Below are 19,158 nucleotides of genomic sequence, written 5' to 3'. Positions count from 1 at the left end.
AATAAACTTACCCATTCCCATCATGGCTTGTTATTGATCTACCTAAGATTGGTTAGCCATTCATAATAAACATTCCTAAACCTCCCTTTCCATCCATAATAAATCAGATCCTATCTGTGGCTAAGGCAAATCCTATGTTTAGTGATGGGTGTGGAACTAAGAACATCACATGTGTTGAGGAGTACAGTTTCTTCCAGCTTTCTCCAGTCTATTCGCGCACAATCCACAATAAAGCAACATCTGCATCGCCAGATCCGCAATAAAGCTTCATTTTCTCCGCAATAAAGTATCAGCTTCATGGATTCAGTCAGTTTCAGATGAGATACAGCAGCAACAATGGGCTTCAACAAATCAAATCTTTCAACAGACTCAGACAACATATGGTTCAGTGCTATCTATCCTTTCTGTGAAAGTGAACATTGTGACCACAATCAAACATGACTTATACAAGTGACAAGAGACACTAAACTTGAGGACTACAGTGGATGTTGGTGTCGAGTCTTGGTTTTCTTTTGATTTCATCTTTTTTGGTGACATGTCTTTTAGCTTTTCTGGGATGTCTTTGACTAGAGATTCTATCTCCGGGATGTCTTTGACTAGAAAGGCGAGGATGGGGTATCGTCACCTATTTGTATTTGTTGTCTGTGGATTGTCTCTTAGTAATGCTATGACCCCTCCAAGGATATGAGGACACTGTGAGTCTAGTGTGAACTGGGGCATTCCTTGTTTGTGACTGTCTTATCTCCATGCAAACAGGTACAATGACTTTCTGGGTCAAACATATGCCTCGATTGTCATAACCTATTTTGCCATAATAAAGCTCAATGATGATAACGCACAAGAAGCTCTTTCACTTTCATATCTTCTGTCTTTCATCCCCCCTTTCTTGATTGACTTCCAGCGTCCTTCTCGAGTCCGCATAGCCTACTATCACATGACTGAGTATAATGACACACCAAAAACATTTGTATTTCATATAGTTGCACCTGCATTACCACATATAAGCATCTCATACATACATATAGATATCACAACTGCATCACATCCTCCACACAACACCTGTTAGCACAATTTACATTTGCATTATCATATTCATCTGTATTGCATACATTCACATTTGCATTAGCATAACATATAGAATCATAAAAGAACAAAAATATTGCATTGCATCATGTAAATATTTGCATCCATATCATAAGCATCACATAAGAACATCTCATCACATAGGTACACATGCATATAGCTGCCACAAAAATGAATCATCTCTCATATATATATAATCAAAAATGTCATGATACAATGATGTCAAAAAATCATATGGCTACAATCACCCACAGGTGTCTACAATACAAAAAATGGTACAAATACTGATACAAGGGAGCCCTCTATGGCTATGATGAACTCCCTCCCTTGGAGCCGCCTGGCCTCGACAGAATCTGAGCCCTAGAAGGACCCGCTCCAGGATCACCCTGCCTGTCTGGTGGTGGTGGAGGACCCATGACCCCACCACTCGATGCCTGTCTCCTCCGGCTCCCTCCCGTAGCTGTCGCTGTCCGCGATGGTCTATGGAAGCTCCTCGCCCGCTGATCTGCTGGCACGGCACCATAATACAGGTCCCTCCAGTAGGCAATCTCCTCTCCGGCTCGCAGGACATATGCGTAGCCTGCTCCTATGTCCTCCGTCGCCTACCTCCCTGCCCTCAGCGCTGTCTCAGCCTCTGTGTAGCGCTGGATAGCCTGATCCCGCTCTCGCTCAGTATCCCTGAGCCTGGTCCTGAGTCAATCCCTCTCCCTCTCCAGATCCTGAATCTCATCTGCCTGGCCCTGACAGATCTCTCTCAGATCCAGCAGCTCAGCCTCCACTGGGTCACCCCCCTCTGCCTCTGCCTCTGCCTCTGCCCGTGGCTCTCCCTCTGCGGGTGCCTGCCCCTGTACCTCTCCCTGTACCTGTACTGGTGCCTGAACGGGTACCTATCTCAGTACATGCCTAGGTCCTTGTACCTGTCTCTGTCCCTGTGCCTGTACTGGCACCTGTCCCTGTCTCTGTCCCTGTGCTCTAGGACCCTGTGCTGCTGGTACCTGCAGGGGCACTCCACCGCGACCCCTCACTACCTGGGCCTGTCCCTCCTGTCCACCCTCTCTTTGAGGTGCCACCCTCCTCTCCCCAACTACTCCCCTCCGCCGTCGTCGGCCTCTACCCCCATCACCCCCACCATCATCATCATCATCTCCTCCTCCATCTCCATCCAGTAGCTCTCCTGGATCTGTCAATCGGGGGAATGGATGCTCGACCCAATACGCTGTATACTCTGCATCCATCCCGGCGTCCTCAATCTCAGGCCACATGTCCCAAGGAAGGGGTATCATCTCTGCCAGCTGTGTGACTGCCTAATCATATGACAATAAAGGCCCAAACTGAGCCTGATCCCTGACTGTACGGGCATACATACCCGAGCCTCGTGGCATCCACTGGATCCGGCCAAACTGTCAGCCAATCCTGTCTACCAGCTGCCTCTCCAGTATATAGGGCATCCGCCCAATCAAATACCTGCTCCGGAAGGTGTAAGGCAGCTCCACTGCGTCATCCTCCCACTCCTCGCATCCCAGATACGGCTTCCAGATGACGACATCAATGTCATCTATCACTCGCCGCCAATACTCTAACCTGCCAATCCGAGGCTGTGATAAGATCATGTCGTACAGATGAACAAAACTTCGTCCATGACCCCTGCCTCTATCGGCCGCGTGATAGGCAGATGCTCGTATGCCCAAACCTGCAGTAGTGTCACTCCACAACCCAGTCCTACTGATCCATGGTAGACAAACTGGTGAAGCTCATAATATAGGTGGGCCAAAACACATGGACCCCACGCATATCTGGTGTGTTGCGTCACCAATGTCTCCAGTGCTCCTCCCCAGCCCACTGCCAACCCCCGTGTCGCTCTGTCCGGACATAGGAACCCACTGATAGCTCCTCCAATCACAGCTGGCAAAGCTAACCCTGTCGCAATCATGGTATCCCATGCCACATGCCCTGCTCTCATCTCTAGTCTGGGATCCTGGAACACCCGTCTCAATGCCTCCCTATCTCCGTCACGATCATATGGAATCAGCTCTCCATCAATCGGTATCCGCAGAATCCGGTAGACATCCTCGAGGGTGACTGTCATCTCACCCATCGGCAAATGAAATGTGCATGTCTCTGAATGCCATCTCTCGGCCAGCGCAGTCAGCAAACCCATGTTTGCCCGAAACTCGGGCACATACAATACGTGTCTCAAACCCATCTCCTTGATGGCAGCTCTATCCTGAAAAGACAACTCCAGTCGCAACCTCTGTGTGGACGGGAATCTCTCCCGTGACTCTAGCATAGGCAAATACTCCTGCAGTCAAACAAATCAATCATGTCAGTCATGGTGGCATTCACTATTCATCACAAAATGCTACTCGCTATCTAAATGCATATGGTCATCTATCCCTAGTGACACTCACTGTTCATCACAAAGTGTTGCTATTTATCCTAGTGGTACTCCCTGTTCATCACAAAGTACTACGTGTGTGACATTCCCTGTTCATCACAAAGTGTTACTCACATTTTGCACTCCCTGTTCATCACAAAGTGCTGCTCATACTTTGGGTACTCCCTGTTCATCACAAAGTACTCTATCTTGGTGCTCCCTGTTCATCACAAAGTGCCTTGATCTATCCTAGTCTTCCTAGAGGACTTGCTTGAGTGTATCCTCACAGCGGCTTATCCAATCGACAACGTATGTTCATCACAGAACTGCCGATTTGACCTAGAAGACCAAAACCTTGCATTTTCAGACACAAACGCATTTTTAACTCACAAATGCGCCTATAGACTGCACAAGCACACCTGAACAACACAGACGCGTCTGTTTGACATAAACGTGCCTACATTTGTCACAAACGCAACTTTGGCACACAATCGCCCCTTCAGGACGCAGACGCGCCCGCATTAGACACAAACGCGGTTCCAGACGCAGACGCGCCTGGCATCGACACAGACTTGCCTAGCGGACACAAACGCACCTGGCACCGACACAGACGCGCCTGGCGGACATAGACGCGCCTGGCACCGACGCAGACGCGGCTGCACGTTTTTGCACTTTTTTTGTGCCCTATTCCTAAGCGCATTTATTGCTAACTAGCATGCATTAATGACAAAATTGAATGCGTCAAAGTATGAGGAGGTTTGGTGGAACTTATCGGCTCTCCTGCCTCTACTGGTCTCTGAAATCGGCGAACGCGGTCGAATCTGTGTACGAAAGCCATCGCTATTGACTGCTGCTGCTCTTTTTCTCGCTCTGCACTATGATCTCGTGAGGGTGTAGATGACAATGAGGATGTCTTTTGCCCGTGGTCTATCTTATAGCCTACCCTAGCCCTCGCCTTCATTTCCCGAGTCAGTCTTCATTATCTCGTGACTTTGTCACTTTATCCAGTCAGTCCATTCTATCCCGTCTTTCTTATCGAGAGATTGTCTGCAATCTTTTCAGACATTTTCATCCAATCTCTCGAGGGGGCATATCATTCCCATGCTGGGGCAACTCTGTATCAGTTCATCTTATCTTCTTTGAAACAACGCGACAAGCCGCATTGTTTCAAAGAGGGGCAAAATGTAGACACCTAAAATTGTCCAGTCTAATTAAATAAATATTATTTATTTAATTATCTAAGCCTAATTCTTCTATTAATTAAATAAATCTTTATTTATTTAATTAATTCATTTATCCTCTTCTAGCCTTATTTCTCATTTAAATAAATACATTTATTTATTTAAATTATCCTTTTCCTAAATTAAATAAATATTTTATTTATTTAATTATCCTACTTCTTCTATTAATTAAATAAATCTTTATTTATTTAATTAAGTCATTATCTTTTTCTACACATGACACATGTCATTCATCTCTTAATTCATACATTACCTACCTCTTTCATTATTTTACTATTTCTTCTACCTACCCTCTAATCCTAGCCGACCTCCTTTTTACACCTCTCAATCTTATCCCTCCATTTCATATTGTGTCTTCTATTTAAGGAGATGCTTCCTTCATTATCAAACCCTAATCATTGATTCTAATCAAGCATTCTAATGATCATCTTGACTACACTACGATCCTACTTGCAACCACATTTCGTTCTTTGTTGAGCTCTTGTGCATATAAAATCTGAGAGCAAATATATCAAGCAAGATCAATGGAGATAGGAAGAATGGAGACCAAAACCCTATTGGACATGTGATGGTATAATCTTTGTGATTTCATGTGATTTGCATTGTTTTAGGTAATCTTCATATGTTATGGTGGATCTTTGTTGATTGTTAGGCTAGGGTTTTGTGGTTGAGTCTATTTAGCCTTTCAATATTGTTATTATTGTTATCCATTTTCACCATATACAGGTGCTGCTAGTGTTTCAGATATAGTCAAGGATTGCATCCTTGGGGTAATTGGTTGATACACAGATTTGTTGGGTTTTCCTTTGAATCGAAGCTTAGGAATAGATTCTTTTTTAAAACTTAGTCCATTTTTATCTCTTGGTTTCAACTTAGGTTGTAAGTGCTCTTTTCATCCTTGCTTACAAGGTCCCAAAGCACTATGGCCATCATAGCCCATTCTTTGCATTATAGTGAAGCCTTTTTCATATTTGTCAGTGCGGAGGTTAGCCTTCGGGCTTCTTTGTTGAGAGGGTTTGTGTAGATCCATTCTGCCAAGTCTTCATCCATGGTTTCCTCCTCTTGACTTTTACCAGGGGTGAATTTTTCCAAAGTGCAAGTTCTTTTGACCAACGGTGATTAAAGTAAACCTTGGGGTTTGTTGTGAGTCTTAGGGGATGTGAGTAACTACCCAACACAAAAGAGTTGGCTGAGATTATATTCACCGGGACCTTCCTCAACCATTTTTATTTTTAATTTCTCATATTTTGGTGTAGGGGTTGTTAAGCTAGAAAGAGAGGTTGGATTAACATGTGATGAGGAAGCGATAGCTTCCCTATTGCTAGGTACGGTGATGTCTGGCTGATGGTGAATATTATTACAATATGCAAATGGATTAGCATTACTGAGGATTGTAATTTCTACCCCAATATGTGGAAACTTGATGTATTGGTGATAGGTGGATAGGACAGCTTGCATGGCATGTATCCAAGGTCTCCCTAGCAAGAGATTGTATGGAAAAGGAAGGTCTAGAACTTGGCAAACTATATGCTTCACCACTGGCCCAACCCTGATGAGTAATGTAACAGCTCCTCTGGAATAATGTTCTACATCATCATATGCTTTGATGGTTATCTTCTTGTTGGCATTTGTTGATTCTGCTGCATAACCCAATGATGTGACTAACTGCAAGGTGCATATGTTTAAGCCGACTCCATTATCAATCAAGACTCGCTTGATTCTATGTTGGTTTACGAACCCTTCAATATGGAGGGAGACATTATGGGGTTGTTGGAAGGATGTGTTGTCACTTTCAGTAAAAGTGAGACATGGTGATGATTTTAGACTACCAACCATGGCTTGAAACTGATCTGTGTTGAGGTTGGCGGGGACGGACGCTTCTTGGAGAGCTTGGTCCAGGATTGTTTTATGTGAGGGGAATAAGTGTAAAATCTCTAATATGGAGATGAGGGTTGGCATCTTATCCAATTTCTCTACAAGATTATATTGTTTGGGGAGGGGTGTCATTCCTGATGGTGTCCCTCGTATAGTAATCTTACTACGAAGCGTAACAACGTTGCATGTAGGATTTTGATCTTTTATGCTAAGAGTTTTAATTTGTTCATCTGCATCATAAAGGTGATTCACAGTATAATTGTATGTGGCTTGTGCGTAATTGGTTGTGGTATCTATGTTTCTCCCCGAAGTTGAAGGACCCCTTTGATCATGTGATGGAAGTAGATTTTTTAACATTAAGTGATCATCATTGGATGTTTTTGGGTCATGTCCCTCAATTTTGATTTCTCCTATATCGATAAGATCCTGAACAAGATCTTTTAGCCGATGGCAATTGCTTGTTTTATGCTCTCTTCCTTGGTGAAATTCACAATGCTCGTGATCTCGCAGCCATGGAGGCTTCACTTGAGGCTCATAATTGGATATTTTTTGTAAGGTCACAAGATTGGAGGATATTAATTGGCATAAGATCATTTCGATAGGTTCCCCTAAGGGCATATATGTACGTTTTCGCTTAAAGTTTTCATGCTTTTTCTTTGGTTCCTCTAGTTGTGTATTGTGACCTTGATTTTGTGGATTATTGTTGGTTTTGTTGTTAGGAGGGGGATTTTGTCCTGCAAACCTAACCACGGGTTGTGCAATTTTCATTGTTCTTGCATCTACTATCCCATCATTGACAACATTATTGTTTTTGTCCTAAAATTTTGGTTTGTCGCTATTATAGTGTGGACGAGGACCATATTTGTGTACATTATAAATTTTCATAAGTCCCTTTTTGATGAGGGCTCTTTCACATTTGAGCCCTAGAGTTATCATTTCTTCAAAGGATTTTGTGCCCTTCATGTCCAAATGAAATTCCATTTCATCATTTAAGTTGGAAATGAAAATTTCCACTAATTCTTGCTCAGGTAGATGAAGAGAGCATCTGATAGATAGTTGTCTCCACCATTGTAGGAAAGTTGAGAACAACTCCCCCTGGTTTTTGTTTTGTGTTGCACAAATATGCCATGGTGACGTCACATTCTATGTTGTGTGCATAATGAGCGATAAAATTTTGGACTAGTTCTTCAAATGTTCTAATACCACCTGGCAATCGTGAAAACCAATGTGTGGTTGTGCCTCCCAAACTTTGAGGAAAGAGGTGCATCAGATATGTGTCCTCATAGGCCACCTCTAATAAAGAAGAGTGAAATTCTCGCACATGGTCCCTAGGATCTCCTTTACCTCTATATTTTTCAAATTTGGGTGTTTTGAATCCTCGTGGAAAAAGTGGCATAAGCATGTTCTTGTCAAATGTCGTAAAGTTAGAATTGATTGGTCTTCACACCACTGTTCAGCTGTTGGGCGAGATCTTCTACTTTTTGCCTCAACTTGTCTATTTTTGAAGGAGGAGGTGGAGGATTCCCTTGATGATTAGGGTCATAGCGGAAGTAGTCTCTACCTCCTCCACCATCATGATGGCTATGTTTCTCGGATGTTTGTCGTAATTGTGTTGTATCAAAATTGGAGGGAAGTTTAGCACCCTCTTGAGCGATTCTCAAGAAATGAGCATTTGCATTGTTCCTAAGAATTTCATCAAAGAGTCTATTGAATTTTGGATTATGTTGTTCTCTTTCCAATTCTTCTGGAGTGGGAGTGTTGGGATATTAATCATTAGTGGCTCCTCCAAAGGCCTCATGAAATTCATTGATGTTTTCATCCTCCTCTTCAATTTCTGGTTGTTGATTTTTCATTGCTCTTGTTTGAGCCATGGTTTAAAAGTTTGATGTTGTAAAAAAATGACTATGAGGTGGTCTTCCAAGATTCTAAAATGGTGAGGGCGTGATGAAATGGTTGATGGAAGACAAGTTTTTTTTGAAATGTTTGGTGGGAGATAGATCTCTAATACTAAAGGTTGGATGTCAACAGAGTTCTTTGTGAATTGCTTTTGTGTTTTTCAACAATTTGATGCAATGAGTTATAACAAGGTTTGAGATGTGTTATAATCCAAGCTACCTAGTAATAATAGGATGCACTCATAAACTATTTTTAACCTATCTAGATGTGTAGAAATGCCTTTTAGGATGATTGATCCTAGATGTAGAGACACCCTAAAAGTGATTTGTCGGTTTGCTTAAGCAATATCTGAAATAACTAAGGACAAGACCTCTTTGTGTTGAGAGTTGAGTGAATTTGTGATGTTTGGATGTGAAAGTGGATAAGATATGTGTCTCAATAAAACTCTTTCATTATGAAGGGGGTTTCTACTTCTTCTTCTCTTACAGGGGTTGGTGGTTCCTCTCAAGCTTCATTGTATGCGATACAAATTTTAGGAAAGAAAGCGGGATTGATCTTGCCCCCTTTGTTCTTTCGATAATCAAAATCTCTATACTGAGTAAAAGCTCTATTGCTCAAAGGCTCTTTGTCAAATTTGTCAGATTTGCCCTGAAGGTACAAGCGCATATGACACAAGAATACTCTTTGTGAGAGAAAGAGTTGTCTATTGATATAGAGAAATTTCCTTTTCTTGATAAGGGCCCTTGAACCAAGTTGTCTCTTCTTTAACTTAGTCTTTTGATGAAGACTTCTTTTTCTCAAGATATGAGTGATGGTCATACAAAATGATAAATGTTGATGTAGATTTATTGGATGGATACTTTGTTTCAATTATTTGAATCTTTTGACAAGAAAATACATCAAGCACACAAGCACATAGTCTTTCCCCTTTTCAATAAAAGGCACAACAGGTATGGGTCTAAATCAACCTAATCGTGAACTTTTTTACCCTTATAAATGTATGTATGTTCCCAGGCCTAAAGTCGGCCCAAATTTTTACTAGTCTGAAACAAGAAGAAGATAACTCAAACACTTTTTATCCCTAAGGTAATGGCCAATTGCGATATTTTCAGCCTACAACTTGGTATTTATTCGACTTTGGTACTACATACATTATGTATCTCGGTGTGGCAGGTAAGGATGTGATATACTAAGTGTTGCACGAGCATAACAGATAGGTGATCCCTATGATGGGGGAGTCACCACTTTCATCAAGATACAAGTAGCCTTTCAAAAAGCCCTATTTCTACTCAAGGAAATATGTATGGTGAGTATCTTGGGAGCAAAACCATCTATGCTCTTGCACTGAACTTTTTACAAATATTCTTAATCAATAGAACGGGTGGGATTCTAAAATAAGAGGTGTCTAGTAATGTTCGATGTCTTTGGACGTAAGTTCATCTGTAGTGACTCACTTAAGAGCCTTGTAACTCATGGTGGGGCCCATATGTCCTTTCGGCAAGTTACACTGTAGGAACAGCTACACCCAAGGCTACAGCTTTCGCTCTCACCTGATTTCTATAACGGCTCAAAGGATTCACCATGCAAGGTCATCCCAAGAATGATGTGTCTCTTGGCACGCCTCTCTTAAAAATAGAAAATTTAGAGCATTACTAACACTTTTCTCTTTCACTTAGGACCACGAGAGCCAAGGGAGAGGATAGTGTGTGTTAGAACTAGGACCACTCTACAAATTTGCACAAGCGTGCCAAACACAAAAGACACTTGTCCTTTTTAACCTTTTTATTGTAATGTGATCTATTTGCTATTTGGAGATGTTGCTCCAAAAGATATGGTATTCTTTTTATACCACAAAGCAATTTGTTTCCTTAACTAGGAATGGAAATCCTGGTCAATGAAATGAAAGCACGTTGCTTGAAAGTAAATCACTTTGTAAGTAAATGGACAAGTTGATTGTTCTTTTTATAGCCCAAACTTGAAGTGTGAATCTAATTTACAAAAAGAAATGTTAAAGTTGTTGTAAATTTTAGCTTTGCAAGTGATGTTCTTTTTAAGCCCAAAAGACAAGTTTTGATTTGTTTTTAAAGCACCAAAACTAAAATGTGAGGTTCTTTTTACCAAAAAAGAGGAAATATGAATTCTCTTTAACCAATCTTTAAAAAAAAGCTAAAAAGAAATCAAAATCCTAAATTTAACTCCTCCAACCTGCAAGAAATTGTTAAAAACCTGCAAAGAAAGAGATTAGTAAAATCCAACACCTTATGTAGGCTTCCACAAGCCTAAATTCAGTTTTTTCGGTTACAATATTGAACTCTCTGGAATAAAAGTGCCACTCTATGAGAAAACCTAAGCGCTAATTCTGAAAACAACGCCGAAGTATTAACAAAAGCGCAATACTATTAACAAAAGCGCTATAATATTAACAAAAGTGCTATAATAATTTTTTCTACAAAATTAAAACTGACAAGTAGAGAGAACAAAAGTTCTATATCAATACAAAAGCGATAATTAATGTGAAAAAGCGCTAAAACCCTAACAAAAGCGTCAAAACTATCAGAGAAAGGCACCAAACCACGAAACAAAAGCGCTAAAACGCAACCTGTGAGTGAAAATTCTGAAAAATCACAAAAAAAAATATCAAAAGGTTGCATGTTCGATTCACGTCGAGTTCACCAAATGATGCAAGGCAAAAGGGGCACAAGGCACAAACACAAGTTCAAACGTTAATAGATTAGTTCCAACCAAAACTAAACACAAATGAACTCAAAAGCCTTAAGATGCATACCAAGAGAGATATAAAGCAAACAATGAAAAGCATACATAAATGAAAGAGAGAAAGAAGACTCCCCAAGATGCTCCCAAAGATGCTCATAGATGTTTCTCCCTTGTTCTTCTCCTCTCCAAGATCCAAATGGGTGATTGTAAGTAGCTCTCAGCCTTTAGCACAAAACCATGGATGGCATGAAGATTTGAAAGTGGTTGAAAGATAATCTAATATCTATTATTATGCAAATGTCTAGACTAAGATTGCTATGAGAAAGCTCTATGAAAATACAAGTATAATAACAATGAAAAATACTTCCTCCTTTTCTTGAGAAATGAGGTCCTTTTATAGGGAAAAATATTGATTGAATGGCCCAGATTGAGTGAGCTTGTGAAGGGCTATGATTGATGGGTTTGTGATCCAAGTGGTGGCTTTCAACCCAATCCCATGATGACAAGTGTCAACATGAGATGGCTTGAGAGGAGAGGAAAGAAGCATTAAATGCTTGAGATGACATGAATGTTTGAAGAGGCCCATGAGCTAAATGAGGGTTGAGTTAGAGGGAAAGCCTCTAACCATGTGGGTAAGTTGAGTTAACCTTTAATGGTTATGTAAGAGCCATAAAGGCTTTGAAAGACTTTGTGGGTTAACTTGTTGAAGAATAAAAGCCTTTAATGCATTTCAAAGATTTTGAGGCATTTTTTAGAAGTCACCTTTGTTTGGGAATGTGCAAATGATTAGAGAGGGGGATTAGGCTAATTAAAGGGGGGTTAGAAGAATTTAGAAGTGGGTTTGGTGGGCAAGTGGGTTTGGTGGGTGAGAGAAAATAGGATTTTATTTAGAAATAAAATCTATTTCTTGGTGCAACTTGCATTTGTAGGAAAATGCAAGTGGGGAGGGATTTTAAATAAATATTGATTTATTTAAAGGAGGAATTTGATTTGTTTTTTTAAATAAATGTTGATTTATTTAAATGAGAGGAATGAGGGAAATTAAATAAATTAGATTTATTTAATAACTGGGTTATAGATAGGGATTTTAATTTAAATAAATTTATGTAATTTGTTTAATAGCAAAATGGGGGTTGAATGAATTAATTAAATGTTGATTTAATTAATAGAGGAATATTAGTGTATCAAATAAATATTAAATATTTATTTAATCTAGTGGAAAGATTTATGTGTCTACACATTCAATCAAGCTATAATTGGAATCTATCTCAAGATTAACTGAATCTGATCTCTCAATTATTTCAATTATCCTGAATTGTGCTTTTCCTTGAGGAATCTTAGCCGCTCATTGCTAATCGATCTTGACCGTTGGTCTCTCTTTTGAGTCTCTATAAATTCAGCCTTCATCTCTCATTCAAAACACCCTGGAGATTTATTATTATTGTGCAGTTTTTTCTCTGGAGTCATTGAGAATATTGTGCTTTGAGATTATTGCATCTTAGTTTAGCTTTTTGCATATTTAGTTTAATCATGATTGCTTAATATTCATCTAGCTTAATATTGCATCCATTTAGCTTATTATTGTGCTCATATAGATTAAATCCTTCATCTTAGTGTAGTCTAGTCATTGATATTGTTTAGACAAATCTGAGAGCAAGTCTATACTCGCATCTTTTAGAAGGCAATAGGTCGATGTGTTATGGTTTTTATATTCATGATTATATCTGTCTAACCATGCATGCAATGACTTAATTGAAGTGTTGTGTCTTACAGATTGCAAATACATCTACTTTTCACACACATACAGCCTACTGAGGAAAATTTAAAATGTTTCTTTATTAATGCATAGTTGCCAGAAGTTAGCTTCTTATTGAGTAAAACACCTCCGGCAAATGTGTCAATAGCTCAAACTCAAGCATTGGAGATGGAAGACCACTTAATCTTAGCTGGAAAGATTAAGAAAGATACCAACAAAACCAAAGTAAGTTTTTCTTCTCAAGAAGCGTCAAGCTTTTCTCCTCCAGGTACTACTGATTCTTTGGTACAGAGACTTGCAAACGAGGTTCTTGCTTTGAAAAAGCATATTTCTCAGACATCTTTCCCTACCCCATACAAAGATGTTCCAAAAAGGACCTACCCAAATAATGCTTCTAGCTATGTAGCTAGAAATCAAAACAAGTTGCCTCCTCCCGAGAAATTGGCTCTCGAGGCACCTCCTGTTAATGCTTGAGTGGGGTATTATGAGACTAAGCAAGGTGACTTTTTTGTTGAAGATCTTTCACTTGAAGACAGTTAATTCTTTTCAAAAGGATGAAGGAGAATTATCTGGCAACTCTAGTATCTGGTTTTTACAGTACCAGGAAGCTGAAGTAGAATGTGAGAGTGAAGCGTTTGCAATTTTCACTTGTTCACAAGTTCCTAACCAACCTGATTAGCAGTCTGGTGATAAGACCAAAGAAAAAAATATGCCTCAATTACTGGTAACTCTTGCAAAGAGAGGTACTCGTTTGCCTACTTTACCCAAAGATTCAACTGCTAATAATCAAGTAGGTACACCTGACCTTTCTTCATCTAATGTGTCAAAGAGTGTGTCAATTAATTCTAAACTTGTTAGTGATGTGTCCACTCCTTTTAATTTGAAATACCAACCTTTTGACATTATTGATCATACAAAGAAAACAAAAATCCAAATGTCAGAAGTTGAGTACCTTAAAGATAATCCTGAACAGTTTGATAGGTTAGCTAAATTTGTTAAAGAAAAAGAAAAACCTCAAGTTCTTGTAGTCTCTCAAAATAACTTAGTTGATGTTCCTTCCATTGTGTCAGGTAGAATTGAACCCTTTTATATTTCCCTTCTCATAAATGGATATAAATTGAGAAAATGTGTCATAGATTAGGAGCTTCATATAATGTAATGCCCGCTAAGGTATCTAATGCCTTAGGACTTACCCTTACCAATACTTTTGGTAAATTCTTTTCCATTGAAAACAAACAAGTACCTTTGATTGGTCAAATCAAATATGCTCAATTTGATTTTGTTGCTTATCCTGACAAGAGGATCAAGATGACTATCTTAGTAGCTAATGTTCCAGCCTCTTATGATATGCTTTTGGGAAGAAATTTATGTAAGGATGTTGGAGGTGAAATCAATATGGATTGGTCTAAAGCTAGGATAATTGTCAAAGGAGAAATGCAAAGATTACTCCATAAGAAAGAAGTAAAATATTTTATGGTCAAGTCAGATGATCACAAGGCTCAAATTTTGTTTGAGTCATTTGGAATGGGAAATTAATATCTACACATTGATTAAGTTTCTGAGATTATCGAGGATTGGGTAGAAGTTTCAGAATGTTGTACATCCGAATCTTTTAATAATGATGACAGTTTGTTAACCAAAGATTTTATGTCTATTTCTCCTTTTGTTGAAAATTCAGAACTTATGTCAATTTCTTCTAATGATGAAGCTTTTATCTCAGGGCCTATTGTTGTGAACAGTCATAACCAAGTATGGTTAATGGAATTTAATGGTAGTTGTACTACTGACAATTCTAGCGCATGTGTAGTTCTCATTTCTCTCCAAGGTGAAATAACTCTTGGATATTCTTTTAAGCTTCAATTCTCAAATACTAATAATATTGTTGAGTATGAGTCCTTGTTGGATGTGGAGATGGCTCGAAAAAGGGTATTAAAAATTTACATGCACAAGGAGATGTTGAATTGGTAGTTTGCCAAACCAGCAATATTTACCAAATACAAAATGACCAGTTAAAACATTACTGGAATTTAGTTTGGGAAAATATTGAAAATTTTGATTCTTTCAATATTTTGGTGGTATCACGGGAGTTTAACTCTAGAGAAGATTCACTTGCTCAGTCAACAAATCTCCTGATTCCTCGTGATGATTTTTCCCATGAAGTTTATGCTATCGAATTGATTTGTAGGCCAAGTGTTCCAGATAATTAGGATCACTGGCAGATTTTTAATGATGATAAGCAAATTGTGAATTTTCTTGAGACTAGTTATGCTTTCAATAACTTGTACTTTGAAGGGAGTGATTACTCTGATTCAGTGGCAAGTGATGTCTCTTCGCATGATGAAGCTTTCCTATAGTTGAAGGGAAACAAGATTCCTAAGGGTTTGGTGTCTCTGGAAAAGTTGTTTGACAAACATGATAGGTATATCAAGCAACAACAATAGGTGTCATTAGATAATGCCACAGGATTTGAGAAACATAACATCGGATCAATGATCCAAAATTTGTTAATATTGGTAAAAGTCGTACCCAAGATGAAAGAGAGTAGTTCTTACAATTGTTGCATCAATACATTGATGTGTTGGCATATTCATATGATGATTTGAAATCATTCAATCCTAAATAAGTACAACATGATATTTTGCTTAAGTCTGGAATGACGCCTTTTAAGCAGAAGCAAAGACAGTACAATCCCAAGATTTCAAGTACGATATTTTCATAAATTCAAAAGGGGTTGCATGCAAAGATAATATTTCCAATTCATCATTCATCATGGATTGCAAATATTGTACTTGTAAGAAAGAAGAATGGGGAAATTCGCATTTGCATGGATTTTTGTAACCTTAATCAATCTTCTCTAAAGGATAATTATCCTTTACCAGTAATGGATCAAGTCTTGTAGATAGTTACTAGTTCACATATGTTCTCTATGCTTAATGGTTTCTCGAGCTACAATCAAATTGAAGTCAGTGAGGAAGATCAATATAAAATAGCCTTCACAACTCCTTGGGGCACTTTCGCTTATCGAAGGATGCCTTTTGGTTTGATCAATGCAAGCGCAACCTTTTAGAGAGCTATGGATATGGCTTTCCTAGGTATAATTGGAAGGTATCTTGTTGTGTATCTTAATGATTTAACTATTTTCTCAAAAGACCGTGGTAATCATCTTTTTCATTTAGAAGATGTTTTGAGAAGATGTTGTGAACATGAAATCTCCTTAATTCCCAAAAAATCAGTTTTTGGGGTTACAAAAGGTAAGCTTCTTGGGCATATTATGTCCAAAGAAGGTACCAAAATTAATTTGGAAAGAGTCAAAGCTATTCAAATTTTGTCTTTACCATCAAGTAAAATATTTGTTCACTCTTTCTTTGGCAAAGTTAACTTCTTGAAAAGGTTTGTACTATACTTTACAGAGAAAACACGTCATATTGTGAATATGATGAAAGGGAAGATCACTTTTCGTTGGACCCAAGGAGGGAAAGTGGCCTTTGATAAAATAAAAGAAGAAATAGCTCATGCTCCAATGTTAGGATGTCCTGAATATACCAAAAATTTTATGATGTATAGTTATGCTTCAGATCATACACTTTCTGCAATTCTAGTTCAAACGAATTCAGAAGGTATTGAGTCTCCCATAGTGTTCATGAGTTGTCCTCTCAAATCTCATGAAGTTAAATACTCTCAAGGGTGAACTCACAATAATGGTTCCCACTTTTTTGCCACTTTTAACACTGAGATGAACATTTTTAAAATAATCTTCAACTTCCAATAACTATAACTTTTAAACTATTAAAAATTTGAAGATGATGTAAATTTGTGATTTGTAGAATTTTGTCTGAAGAATCTAATTATATTTTTTTCAAAAAAAATTGAAGATTTTTTTTTTTTTAAATTCCATCTCCCTCGAAAAGAAGTTGTTTACAGCAAACTACATTTTTAAGAGTGATGTGCCTCCTGGAATTTTGGTTTGTAACATCAATATCTAAGGCTTGCAGATGGTTTGATAGTGATATGTTGAATATTTTTCATTTGATTAAGTTTTGAAGTCCAACTAGTTATATTTTAGACATAAATGTATGTTTGAACACATAACTTGTTCTATATATATTAAAATTCTTTTTTTTTTTGGTTAGAAAGAAGACATCAATACCTAGGGCATAGATATTTTTCAAAAAAAAATTGAATTAGTTTACTATTTTTCCCAATGCGTTGAACAGAGAAGTTCATCTTTGGTGAAAAACTCACAATGTAATAAAATTTAAAAAACAAGATCATACTAAACTCACAATGTAATAAAATTATAGTTGTTGGAAAGCTTGCTTCGAGCACTACCATCCTATATTTTTGGGTTGTCAAAATTATTTCATTTGAGCCTTGAACTAGAGGTTTCAAGGCCAAAATTCTACAGAAAGTTGAAGAGTTTGGGGTGGAGAAGCATAGAAAGGGGGTTCGAATGAACCCCCCTACATTCATTTTATAATGGTAAAAAAATAGTCAAAAAGGGGGTTCGCTCGAAGGGGGGGTTCAAGTGAACCCTAGTGATGTCATATGTATGATCAAACTGGGGGGTTCACTTAAACCCCAAAGAGTAGTTTGCTCAAACACCCCTAGTTCATTCGACGACCCCAAAAAAACAAATTTCCCACCCGCGAATTTCGTTCATGGGCAAAAGTGGTAACCATTATTGTGAATTCACCCTCAAATGGATAAACATGTTTATGCAGTGGTCAAATCAGTTAAGCATTTCTGGTTTTATATCTTGAATTCATATGTTATATGTTTAGTTCAAAATATTGCAGTTAAGTCAATTTTGTCACAGCAAGATTTTGGGACTAAAAGGGGTAACTGGATAGCAAAGATTCAAAAACATGACTTGGAGATTTGACCTACCAAGTTGGTCTGAGGTAAAGGTCTATGTCATTTAATGGCAAATAACCAACCAAAAGGGATTGTTCCCCTAGAAAAATATTCACAAGGAAATATTCCTACACTGTTATTTGTGAGCACCATAGATGAATGATATTCTCATATTGCTCATTTCCTCACTTATGGTGAATGTCCAACGCATCTCACATGTAAGGAGAAAAGGAATTTAAAGTTAAAAGTTGTGAACCATGTTCTTTGGGAGAATAGTTTGTATAAAAGAAGTCTTGATGGTATTCGTACTTTATTAAAGTGTGCGGACAAATATCAACAAGTTAAGTTGTTGGAATATTTTCATAACTTACCTTGTGGTGGATATTTTACAGCTCCAGTGACATCTCATAAGATTTTGAGAGTTGGGTATTATTGCCATACCCTTTTTCAAGATACTTATGATTGGGTTGGGAAGTGTGATTTATGTCAGCAATTTGTTGGTAAATCCAAGCTTACAGCATTTCCTCTCAATCTAGTTATAATTGAGGAACCATTTCAGCAATGGGGTGTTGACTTTATTGGCCCAATTAATCCTCCATCCAATGCAGGTCATCACTATGTTTTGACCGCCATGGATTATTTTACTAAGTGGGTTGAAGCAGTTTTTGTCAAGCACACTACATCTGAAACGGTGTGTGATTTTATAAAAGAAAATATTGTTAGTAGGTTTGGTGTTCCAAACAAGATAGTTGCAGTTAATGCTACCTATTTCTCTTCATATGAAATTACTCAGTTTTTCTTTGAGTATCATATTACTCTTGCCCATTCTTCAGACTATTATCCACAATGCAATGATCAAGCGAAATCAAGCAACAAGAGTCTGATTGCAATAATTGAGAATTTGGTTCATGAAAATCAGCATCTGTGGCATAAAGCGTTGATTAATGCTTTGTGGGTGGATAGAATTACACCAAAGAGAGCGATTGGGTTATTACATTTTCAACTTCTTCATGGTACTGATGCAGATATTCCAATTACTTTATAGCTACCAGCTTTGAAGTTGGTAAAGTCTATTGAGGATCGAACATATGAGATTTCACTAGATAAGTGCATCATGTTTCTCTCACAACTTGAAGAAAAGCGAGTTCAAGTCGTGGATCATATTTCAGAACATCAAACACAAGTCAAAACACTTTTTGATAAGAAAGAAAAGCAGAGAGACCTCAAAATTGGTAATCTTGTCTTGCTTTGGGATGCAAGGTGTTAACCTAATGGAATGCACGACAAGTTTGATTCCTAGTGGACAAGACCTTTCACTATTCATCAACATTGTGGTGAAGGCAATTACCTTCTTGCATACAATG

At 38.3% G+C, this 19,158-nt stretch overlaps 1 protein-coding gene across 1 annotated transcript; it reads left to right on the top strand.

Moving 5' to 3' along the window:
• Positions 1-13,649: 13,649 nt before the first annotated feature.
• On the top strand, positions 13,650-18,839 carry LOC131045367 (uncharacterized). The gene is made up of 2 exons (XM_057978953.1): positions 13,650-14,010; positions 18,187-18,839. Exons 1-2 carry the CDS (start codon positions 13,650-13,652, stop codon positions 18,837-18,839), a joined length of 1,014 nt encoding a protein of 337 aa, XP_057834936.1.
• The last annotated feature ends 319 nt before the right edge of the window (positions 18,840-19,158 follow it).

The sequence above is a fragment of the Cryptomeria japonica genome, chromosome 8 (assembly GCF_030272615.1).
Source record: "Cryptomeria japonica chromosome 8, Sugi_1.0, whole genome shotgun sequence".
NCBI lineage: Eukaryota > Viridiplantae > Streptophyta > Pinopsida > Cupressales > Cupressaceae > Cryptomeria > Cryptomeria japonica.
Note: the sequence above shows the minus strand (reverse complement) of the source record. Positions and strands in the feature narration are given on the sequence as shown.

What these genes read in the sequence shown, in the direction of transcription:
- LOC131045367 (XM_057978953.1), top strand. Translation starts at nt 13,650, where the DNA reads ATGCCTCAATTACTGGTAACTCTTGCAAAGAGAGGTACTCGTTTGCCT. An exon ending in TGTTCCTTCCATTGTGTCAG is followed by an intron (nt 14,011 to 18,186) that starts GTAGAATTGAAC and finishes GATATTTTACAG; the next exon opens with CTCCAGTGACATCTCATAAG.